The sequence below is a fragment of the Bombyx mandarina genome, chromosome 03, assembly GCF_030267445.1.
Source record: "Bombyx mandarina strain Sakado chromosome 03, ASM3026744v2".
In the NCBI taxonomy this organism is placed as follows: Eukaryota; Metazoa; Arthropoda; class Insecta; order Lepidoptera; family Bombycidae; genus Bombyx; species Bombyx mandarina.
In genome coordinates, this window is record NC_143210.1 from 9,883,433 (window position 1) to 9,894,727 (window position 11,295).

An 11,295-nucleotide genomic window follows, 5' to 3' on the forward strand; every position below is an offset into this window, starting at 1 on the left:
TTAGCAAATACAACATTTCAATTTCCTTTGTCGTATCACTCTTGTCAGAGCTGTCGTGGTCTTCATTTAGTATCATTGCTGTGGATGTTATGCGCCTCACGAGCAATCTCCACTCCTCCCGGTTTGTGGTGAGTCTGGTACACTCATGCAAACAGCAGCCAACAGCCAACATTTCATACCCGATCGTAATTTGTTTAAAAAGAACGTATTTTAATATATATGTATATTAATACTATCGTGGACAATGTAAGTTAAATAGCCATTCGTAATCAAACGAAGATAATTATTGATGAAAAGGTTATCAGCAATTTTGGATACTAAGAATATATCGAATTTTCTATCTGTCTCGCTATAACAACGGTGGTCTGAACATTTTTTTTTTAATATGACAAATTGTTCGCGTCTTTTAATCTATACTTAATATATAAATCTACAGTGGTTTTTACGGATGTTCCGTTATAACTACCGAACCATTCATCCGATTGATTTGAAACTTGGTATTCATGTAGAAAATACATGTACTTAATGGATTGGCTAATATTTATATGAGTGTTGGACTACCTACACCAGTTGCAGGGGCGTTAATGATGAGAATCTTTGTGGAGGTGAGAAATAGTAATGTTAATTTTAAATGCCCAGCGAAGCGGACGGGGGGTACAGCTAGTCTTTTATAATACGAATGAGTTTTGAATAGTATTTTGCGCAAAGCCTATCCTACCTACCTACTGACATTTATTATTACTATTATTACATCAGAGGTTCGCAATCATTCCGGATACAGCACCGATACGTTTCGACTAACATTAGAAGGTTGTCGAGCGGCTTATTTATTTATACAAATGTTTTCTTACGAGACAACGGACAAAAAAAAATTGTTTTAGAATCAATCTGATAGATTTCACGTTGAGGCATAAACAAAACGTAGCTAACGATAGTTTAACGTAGTTGTAAATGGTATTCCCAGATATTCGATTTCAAATCGTAATCAAGTTTACATAGCTCGATAACTTCAATTTAAAAATAAATAAAACTATTTATTGTGTTTTATGGCTTTGATTTCATAAATAGTTACGTGTTTTTTTTTTTTTTTATTGTCCTTGTAGGTAGACGAGCTTACGGCCCACCTGATGGTGAGTGGTTATCGTCGCCCATGGACTTCACAGCCTTCGGTAGGCAGCCAAGCCTACCGAACTTCATCTGAACTTGCTGAAAGTGCAAGATCATCTGAACTTGCTTTTAAGTCTCTCAAGCACCGGACAACGTTCTCGTTGCTCACGACGAAGAGTTCGACAAGCGAACTAACCCAAAGACATAGCCCACTGAATTTCTCGCTGGATTTTCTCAGTGGGTCGCGATTCCGATCCGGTAGTAAATTCTCTTGCTAGGGCTAGTGTTGGGAAATTCTCTCAGATTGAGCGCGTGAGCTCACCTACCCGTCCGGGCGTAGCTGGTATAGCCTCCTAGGCTACCAATGAATAGGTGGTAGGGAAAGAGGATCTTAACGATAATATTTCTGTACTTGACACCGTCTGAAGTGGCGCTATTTTCATGTCTAATTCTATAGGTAGAATTTCACTATCCCGCTTGCTTGTCCCACAAAGCAAAGAAACATGACATGAAATTTAATAAAAAAATAGGAGAACCGTTCTACTGAGACACTAATCTTTTATCTCTATAGAAAAAACGGCGTTCACATCGTAGTACCTTTAAGCTCTGATAGCCGCCGAACTTTAGGTGAGCCGTGAGTCGATTTATTTATACAAAAAATAAACCGAAATAATTGCAAAATAAACACGATAAAAAACTTGAATGACTTAATTTGTCATTGATTTGTTTATTACAGAAAGTTAGAGGATTGTGTGACACTTAACATGCAAGCGATGAACTTGGAAATTTGAAGAATTGTCACAAACAAAAATAAATTACGTCATAGATAGGTGGATTCAATGGGGTTACGAACAAAATTGGTATTATATAAATATTTTGACAGTTAATCGGTCACATAAGAAACAGCCACTTGCGACCTGTCAAATGTAATAACATCTCTGACGCATAATCCAGGTGTTTACAATAAGAACGTAACTCCTGCGGTTTCGCTTACGACAGACTATGAGTCGCCATGATATGGAGCGCAACTTTAAAGTTCGAAAAAAAAAAAAACGGGTAAATGCTGTTGTCTACATCCTCTCGATCACGTTGCGAATATTGTGATTCACCAGACTCGACATAATTAAAGCAATCGACTAAATGAAGCAAGTTAATTACGAATGGTACTCAAAAATATTTCATTTCAAACGGATAAGATAGTTGGCGCTTATCAGCACCTTGGATCCTCTTTATTGAAGACAAAAACCTTAACCGAACAAAATCAAGCATCTATCAAATAACTAAAATGCAAACTATGCTTTGATAAATAAGAAATAAAGCAAGAATAAATTTATAATCAAATTAGACCATCGTTTAATTGCATTTTGATTTTAAACTTAGCAAGCTTTTTCGAGGATGTTTGTAAAATATACATTTGAAAAAAAAAAAATATATATATTTTAACCCTTCTTTGGCAAATAATTGGCAACCCTAAAAAGGGCACTGGCGGACTGCAACCGCAACTGCTGCAGCTCTAGTATTTCAAACGAAGGAAATTTATAAAATAAAATACTACATTGGAACATTTCTTTCGACACTTAGTACCTACTACAAGTATGTAGAGACTACACTTTGAATTTTTTTTAATACATCTTTTCGAATTATACAATTATACCGGTTGTTTTAGATCCGTGAAGATTCTTATCACTGCCCCAAATCAATCACGCATTTTTTGAAGCGGTCGTGGCCTAGAGGATAAGACTCCCGGACAACTCGTAATAATTATCGGTGAAATTTTGTAATGAAATACGTATTTAAAACATATTCACAGATAACTTCCACGATGAAGGAACAGCATGTAGCAAAATCAAACGACCAGAATCACTGATGGTAGGACGCCTTGTAAGCTCGCATGGGGAGATACCACTATCCAGCCTATTTCCTAGATTTCCTAGAGTGAAGGTGGAACAGACTTTGTATAACTCAAACATCAGGATTCGAGGCGGATGGCGGCATTTACGTAGTAACGTTTAAGGGCCGTTATAGCCGCCTAACACTAGGTGGGCCGCGAAATAGTTCACCCGTCTATGCAAAAAAAAATAATTGCACTTCCACGTCCACAAAGACCTCATACCTCATCATGTGGGTCAAGTAATCGCTGAACACAAATTTGTCGTAAACCGTTAGCTGAAATTTTAATGTCAAGTATATTCATTTTTTCGACTCGAGCTATAGCTGGGACGCTGCTAATTGAGACTTGCATATGAGTCGACTATTATCAAAGCCGGCAATCTGACTTTTGGACAATGATTGGTAAATCAGAAAAACGAATTATTGACTTTGTATTCCATTGGCAGTCACAAAACTCTTCGGAACGACATCTTAGATAAATAACAGGTTAACTGTTAACCTTTATTTAATGCAGGTTTTGAACCGTATTCTTTGAAGGAGACGATTATATTCAAATCAATCTGTATTGACATATCAATAATTTTTTTTTGTCCAAATGCACAGATTGCCACCTTTGATAATAGACGACTCATATAACGTGTCAACACCTCACACTCGCCTTGGGGTCAACACTTATCAGCGGTCAAGAGAAGAGCATTCAAATAAAGTGAGATATGATTGCAAGATTTTTTCAGTTTCTATTTTTGCGATTTTATTTTTTTGTATTACTTATTTCGGTATACCTGCCAAATATTTGATAATTGTTATAGTTATATATAAATGGAATACGGACTTTTGTAATAATAATGTAATTTTGTTATGTTAGGCAGTGGTCGAAATAAAATAATAATATTATTAATTTGCAAACGGAATCCACTAGTGCCTACGTAATAGTATGATCCAATTGTAAACACGGGCTGTTGTTAACAATGTATATTTTTCAACAGAAAAAAAAGCATCTGCCATTCGCAGAAATATAAACAACCGAATAAACTTTTACGTGGAAGTTTACGTGTGATCAGATTAAGATACAGAATGAATGTAAATTGATATTATAGTTCTCTCGGAGGCAAAGTGAAAGTCGGTAATGTTATCCGAGCAATGCCGGACCTGTAACGCTTATACAGACGACAAATGAAGACATGTACATCATTAATTCCACCTCACGGCTTTCACAAATAGAACAAAAACTGTATTACAACACAGTGTTGTAGCAGTAGGTGATCAATTTGAAACACATTGATATTAAGATGATATTATCATAGGAATCAACCAACATTTCATTGTTACTACTATATTTTTATGATAATTATCGTGTACGTACGTATGTATGACGAATTAACGAATGTAAAAAGTATTGAATCCGTGTTTCCAATGTTTGAGCTCTGACTACAGTAATTAGCATATCTATACGAAGCTAACGAACCGGCTCTACTTCCGGGATTATATCGATTCGTGAATGAACATCGTTACATTATAATGTACGTAAAACCGTTGATGAACGCGATACTCGCGAAGTGAATCCGTGATCGGTGCTAGGTGCAGCTAGCCGGAAACGCGACGTGTGCTAGTGTGCATGTTTTCTATTGCTCAGATTGATTTCGCGCTCACCTGGGAGTTGTCAATCGCGTACATAATACTGCGTGAGTGCGTAAGCGCGTCGCATGGCATGAGGCGCGTGTGCGAGCGCGGCGTGTTTCGCGGCAAGACTAGTGAGAAACGAGCAGGTTAAGCGTGTGGCGCAACCGCATACACACCTCCACGCATGCCCGCTGAGTGAAGGGGAGGCGGGGTATCGCGAGATCCGGGTTGTGCGCCCACTGCACCCGGCGGGCGGCCCCCAAACAAACCGCACACCGCTGACCTCTGCCACTGCGACGAATATCGTTCATTTTGTCGCATCTCTATTCATATACATAATATTATATCCACGCACTAGAGGCATAAGAATATCTTAAATCATATCATATATCATCATTGATTTTCTTTTGTATTCCCAACTGTTTAGCAGTTGGCCTTATGGTTAGTGACCCTGTCCACTGTAATATCTGTGGTCTAAGCTCCTCTTTATGTTATGAATTCTAATTGTCCTACAGCAGTATTCTTACTTTCTCTTGTTTTTCTTACAAAGTATCCTGTGTACAAAGCAATTAATGTTTTATTCATATTAATTACCTAATATTTGTTTTTAAAAAAAAATCATAGTCAGGGTAACATTTGTCTTTGAAATAGACACTAAAATTGAAAAATAGTCAATCAAGTCCTAGTCACTTATGTCAAAGTTGAAAATATTTACATACACAAATTTAAAAAGTTGTTATTGTATCATAACGGTAATACTTTGTGAATATATTTTTTTGTTGTTCAGCTCAACTACCTAGACTATTCAAGGTATACAAGTAATGCAAATTATAGTAATGGAATAAATCGTACATTCTATTCATTATTATTGAATGTACCAAGTGAGTGTACACAAATTATAACACAGATTAATTGCAGAAGCGTATTTAAATGGAATAATGCTTAATTATTTATCTAACACTGGACAAAAAAAAGTTGGTGTTGTCTATTATATTACAAAAAAAAAAAAATTTGAAGTCTCGTTCTGAGTTTTGAAAATATAATAATTTTTAAGTTCAAACATTTTATTGGGTCACTTGTTACAAAAATCTCAATTGTGTCTATCTGTCGTCTGCCTGGGATAATCCCCAAGACTACTTTACAGATTCTTAAAACACTGTTACTAGTAGATATTTTGTTGAATTTTTTTGTTTGTTGGTACCAGAAACACATTCATATTAGACAACAGATACACTCAGAATCTGACAATTTAAAATATCATAGGTCAATAATGTGAATGAACTCACACTTAAGTGATTATCAGATCCTACAGAGCTCATAACATGAATGCTATTACCAACAGTTTACCAATTTAACTATTTATTATACTATAACACTGTAGCACTGAAACAATTAAGTTTGAATGATTACATACAAAAATAATTAATTTAAAATCAATGCAAAAAGTCTATGATAAGGGTTATCGGTATAAATTTAAAAAGTAACAGTGGCAGTGGTTATGGCTTTGTTGCTTTAATTATTAAATTTTTAAGAATAATAAATCTTACTATTCATTTTATTTTATATCCCATTTTCAGACAAATTTTAAATATCAATCAATCAATTCATTTATTTATCAGATAACAATAATCCATCAATTGACATACACATTTACATACATATGAACTTTACAGCCTACTAATTTGATAATTATTATTATTTTAAGTACAACATTTTTCTTTTCAAGGATTTCAAATTTATTTGTGCACAATTAAACTTGTTCACAATTAAACTTTGAAGAAACTATTATTAGCTAAAATTTTACCAATTTTTACTACTAAATCTCCATATTTACTTTTGACTTATTAAAAGATTAATAATGTCAACAAAATCAATCACTCCAAGGCATCTTTTAAATTGACACCAAATGTTACTAATGACATTTTCTACAAGAAAAATCAATTTAAATTTTTAAAATTTTGTATACGTTGTAGCATCTATTCACTTTATTGAAATAACAATTTGACATATGCCCTATATAATATATTTTACGATATATTTTATAGCTTAACTTTTCTAAAACTAGGAAATACGGGAATAAAAATCTAGTCATATCAAGAGGATGCATTAGAATACAATGCAGATCACAGCTGAAATGTGACGACAACGGCGTTACATTATGCAAGGCCGATTTCTCTTTGTTTCTCTTCCAATTTCACGTACTTATTTCGCAACCAATTAATTATTCACTTACCTGTATACGTCCTATTAATTCACGTGGGTTATTGTTCCCATCTGTTGAGTTCAAGTTAAATGTTACGTTGAAGTAAACAAATTCCGTTTCCTCATTTGCGAAACTAGATTTAATCTCGGTTAATGTAACATAGTAAAAAGTTTCTACTAGATTTAGATATTTACTTCGAAATTCTTTTATACACGTACGCGGCACTGATATCAAAAGTTCCGTCTCTTGAGACATTGTTCAGGTTTCTAAGAAACCACCAAAACGAACATAAAGTATTTAATTAATTTGCATAATTTCTAAGAAAACACTGAGATCGTATTTCGATGCGACACATTTTAAGTTTCGTCATATTGTCAGTCTCGACACTTTCAATCAAATTCTGGATTGTGATTTTTTGTGATTTAATTGAAAGAACTTTAAATGTCAAAAATAGCACAATGTCAAAATGACGGCAACTGTCATATGTCATAGTGCTGTTCTAATGTTCTCTACCCACTTAATTCTTAGTGTATATCTGTGACCTTGCTCGTTCACGAAGCCCGCTATAGAAAGCAGAGTATTAAATACACTTGACATTGGCGAAATCTAAAAGGAAACGCCATAAACCTAAGAGATAGTATAGTATAGTATTTAATGTTCACTTCTTCTTCTTCTTTTCCATCGCTCCCTCATTGCTGAGGATCGTGACTCCGTTTTAACTTGTCTACTGTCAGCCTCCATCGGTTCCGGTCAGTTGCCAGGTGTAGTGCAGCGCTAAGTGGTCCGCTGGTTTGCTCGGAGATCTGGTCGGACCAATGTTTGGGGCTCCGGCCTCTAGGACGTTTTCCTTCTACTTTCCCAGTGACCACCAGACGTTCCAAGTTGTCTACACCTCTGCGGGCAACGTGACCAAAGTAGCGCATTATGCGTTGCAGACAGGTGGCAGACAGGCGTTGAGCGTTCTCCATTTTAAGCTGATGTAGGACCGAGATGTTCGTGCGGTGGGCTGTCCATGGAATCCTTAATAGGCGGCGCCAGCACCACATTTCAAAAGCGTCAACTCTGTTTCGGTCAGCTGCTTTTATGGTCTATGTTTCTGCTCCATAGAGAGCGATTGGAAAGACCAGTGAGTGCACAATATGTATTTTGGTCCTATTCGAAATATTACGATCTTTCCAAACTTTGCTCAACTGCGTCATAGCTGTTTTAGCCATTCCAATTCGTCGGCGTATTTCAGGCTCACAGCTCCCCTTATCCGTGATCACAGAAACAAGGTAGACAAACTGGTCCACGGCCTCGTATTCTGCCAAAAGGTCCTTACGCTGAGTGGATGAGAAGCGGTCTACGACTAGCAGCTTGGTCTTGCTTTTGTTAATTGCTAGTCCCATGTTTAGGCTTATAGCCTCTAATCTGTCCAGAAGCTCCTTCATCTCCGCCTCAGATGAAGCAAGAAGTGTGGTGTCATCGACATATCTCAGGTTCGTTATCTGAACCCCCCCTATTCTAACGCCTCCTTCCCAGTTTTCTAAAGTCTGGCGCATTATATATTCCCCATATATATTGAAGAGAATAGGTGAGATAACACATCCTTGCCGGACTCCTTTTTGGAAACGAAATTTACCTGAAGTGGCATTTTCGATAGAGACAGACCCAAACCCCGACTCGTACAGGTTGCGAATCAACATAACAAGATGACTCGGAACTCCTGTTTCACTTAGGATCTCCCACAGTTTCTCCCATTTCACGCAATCAAAGGCCTTCTGATAATCAACAAAGCACATAAAGACAGGTGTGTTGTACTCATAGCATTTCTCTACAATGAGTCGCAAGTTAAGAATTTGCTCTCTTGTGCCCCTCCCCCTAACAAAACCTGCCTGCTCCTGAGGTATCTGCCAGTCAAGGAACGATTTTAGTCTGCTGTTTATGACGTGGAGTAGGATCTTGCTAGCGTGCGACACAAGGGCTATCGTTCGGTAGTTGCTACAATTGCACACTGAGCCCTTTTTGTGGAGAGGCAATATAGACGAGTGCACCCAGTCTTTAGGCCAGTGTCCTGTTCACTTAATCGACTATTAATATTTTTAGCGGGAACGCGAGACATCACATTATGTTAATTGTTTCACTCTGTTAATTTATTATTTATTCAAGTTTAAACATGTAATAGTAGTGACTTAGAAATTTAACAATTCTTACATTTGTGCAAGTATACGAGTATGTGAAGATGGTTTTTTTAAAAAGTCCATTGAGGTCTCAGTAAGTTCTTATCATTTTATTAAGACATTGTTGCATTTTATTTCATTGCATCTCATTTCCATGTAATATTGGCATCAGAAAAGACAAATTGACATGTTGAAAAAAATACGAAGAAGGCTTTGGACGATCCTAAAAAATAAACTCAACTCTCGAAAACTTTTAAACAGGTGTATTTTAGTCTTAAACTAGAGCTTGCTACTCTTGAATTACCTGTTCAGTATATTTTATTGTAATTATATGTAATGTAATGTAATTATATTGTAAAAATTATTTCACAATTAACGTATTTAATATTATACTACTAATATCGATAACAATTAATATTAATAAACGTATTTAATTTTTAAAAAATGCGATAATTAGCTGAGCAGTAGGTATGATTAGTAGGTATTTTTTTTTTTTTTATTGCTTAGATGAGTGGACGAGCTCACAGCCCACCTGGTGTTAAGTGGTTACTGGAGCCCATAGACATCTACAACGTAAATGCGCCACCCACCTTGAGATATAAGTTCTAAGGTCTCAATTATAGTTACAACGGCTGCCCCACCCTTCAAACCGAAACGCATTACTGCTTCACGGCAGAAATAGGCAGGGTGGTGGTACCTACCCGTGCGGACTCACAAGAGGTCCTACCACCAGTAATTACGCAAATTATAATTTTGCGGGTTTCATTTTTATTACACGATGTTATTCCTTCACCGTGGAAATCAATCGCGAACATTTGTTGAGTACGTATTTCATTAGAAAAATTGGTACCCCCCTGCGGGATTCGAACACCGGTGCATCGCTCAACACGAATGCACCGGACGTCTTATCCGTTAGGCCACGACGACTTTGTGAGTACGTCGAGTGTGACTTAATGAAGCTTATTCATCACAATATCCTTAATCCACAGAAGTTCACTGCTAGACATAGTCCTTGTCCAACATTCGTCACAATGACTAGTTTTGCGCAGCCAATATCCAGCGAATTCCATATGTAGTAAATGTGAAGTAAATGAAAAGGAAATTCTGTGAGAATTAGAAACAATGCTTCAATAACAACTTTTCTAAAATTACGGATATCTATCTGTATGCCATAGACAATTACGCGAAAAAGTAAAAACATATGATTACATAAATTATTATTATAAAAAAAATATTACAATCAGACTACAATGAACTCAAAAAAATATTTAATATTCTTACTATACTACATTGATTTTATTACTATATTAGCTTTACTACGGTTTAGCACCTAAGCAAAGCTCCAAACGAAAACTCGCCCCTAAAAAGTCTTAGTCACTGTTTATGTTCAGTACGGTATAATAACAAGTTCTTACCGCAGCGGCATTGCTGTAGATGTGTAGAAGGAACTGTACGCATTGACGGAGAAGCTAGCGAATTTCCAGCTAGCCTTGGTGAATTATTGCTCGTCTCCGCGGCTCCTACAGGGCAACACTCGGGCACAAAAAACGGTCTCCGCACTGGTAGGTACCATAACCCTGCCTATTTCTGCCGTGATGCAGTAATGCGTTGCGGTTTGAAGGGTGGCGCAGCCGTTGTCACCATACTGAGACCTTAGAACTTATATCTCAAGGTGGGTAGCGCATTTACGTTGTAGATGTCTATGGGCTCCAGTAACCACTTAACACCAGGTGGGCTGTGTGTGTGTGTCCACCTATATATTCATATTTTTATTCATAAGTAATGCACGTGGCACTATGACACTTAGTGCATTCGAATTCTGGTTTCCGACATTTTTAAAATCGTTATTACTCACTTAATAGAAATAATAAGGGCTACGGAATTAATTTACGCTTCTAGTTTAGCATATTTCCTTTAATTGCTCATAAGCGGGTACTCACCAAATACATAGTGTCAATTCATCTTTAGTAGCTTAGCGGGAACAGCGACAGAGGTAACCCATTGAGTTTCTCGCCGGGTCTCCTCACTAGGTTCAGGTTCCGATCCGATGGTCAATTCTGCGAACCACTACTCTTGCTTGGACCAGTGTTAGCACACTCTCACAGGCTGAGCTCCGTATGCTCATTTACCAGACATGGCGTAGCTGAAATAGCCCCTTAAGCTATTCATTGGATTTCTGAAACTTATTGACATCAGAATGTGCACGTTTCAGACTCGAGATGAATTGAAGTCTAACTTACTGTTGTAACTATACTGAGATCTGAGAACTTATAGCATTTACGTTGTAGATGTATATGTGCTCCAGCAACCACAACA

The 11,295-nt window shown here is 36.9% G+C and overlaps 1 protein-coding gene across 2 annotated transcripts in view; it reads right to left on the minus strand.

Moving 5' to 3' along the window:
• Regnase-1 (zinc finger CCCH-type containing protein regnase 1) overlaps positions 1–7,235 on the minus strand; it is a 23,901-nt gene extending 16,666 nt beyond the window's left edge. The window contains exon 1 of one of the 2 annotated variants that reach the window (XM_028175852.2): positions 6,851–7,235. In XM_028175852.2, coding sequence (XP_028031653.2) covers positions 6,851–7,075 — 225 coding nt within the window. In that variant the 5' untranslated portion in view covers positions 7,076–7,235. Of the gene's footprint in view, positions 1–4,647; positions 4,787–6,850 lie in introns of those variants that run through there. The other variant, XM_028175853.2, reaches the window with a different exon arrangement.
• Between the last annotated feature and the right edge of the window lie 4,060 nt (positions 7,236–11,295).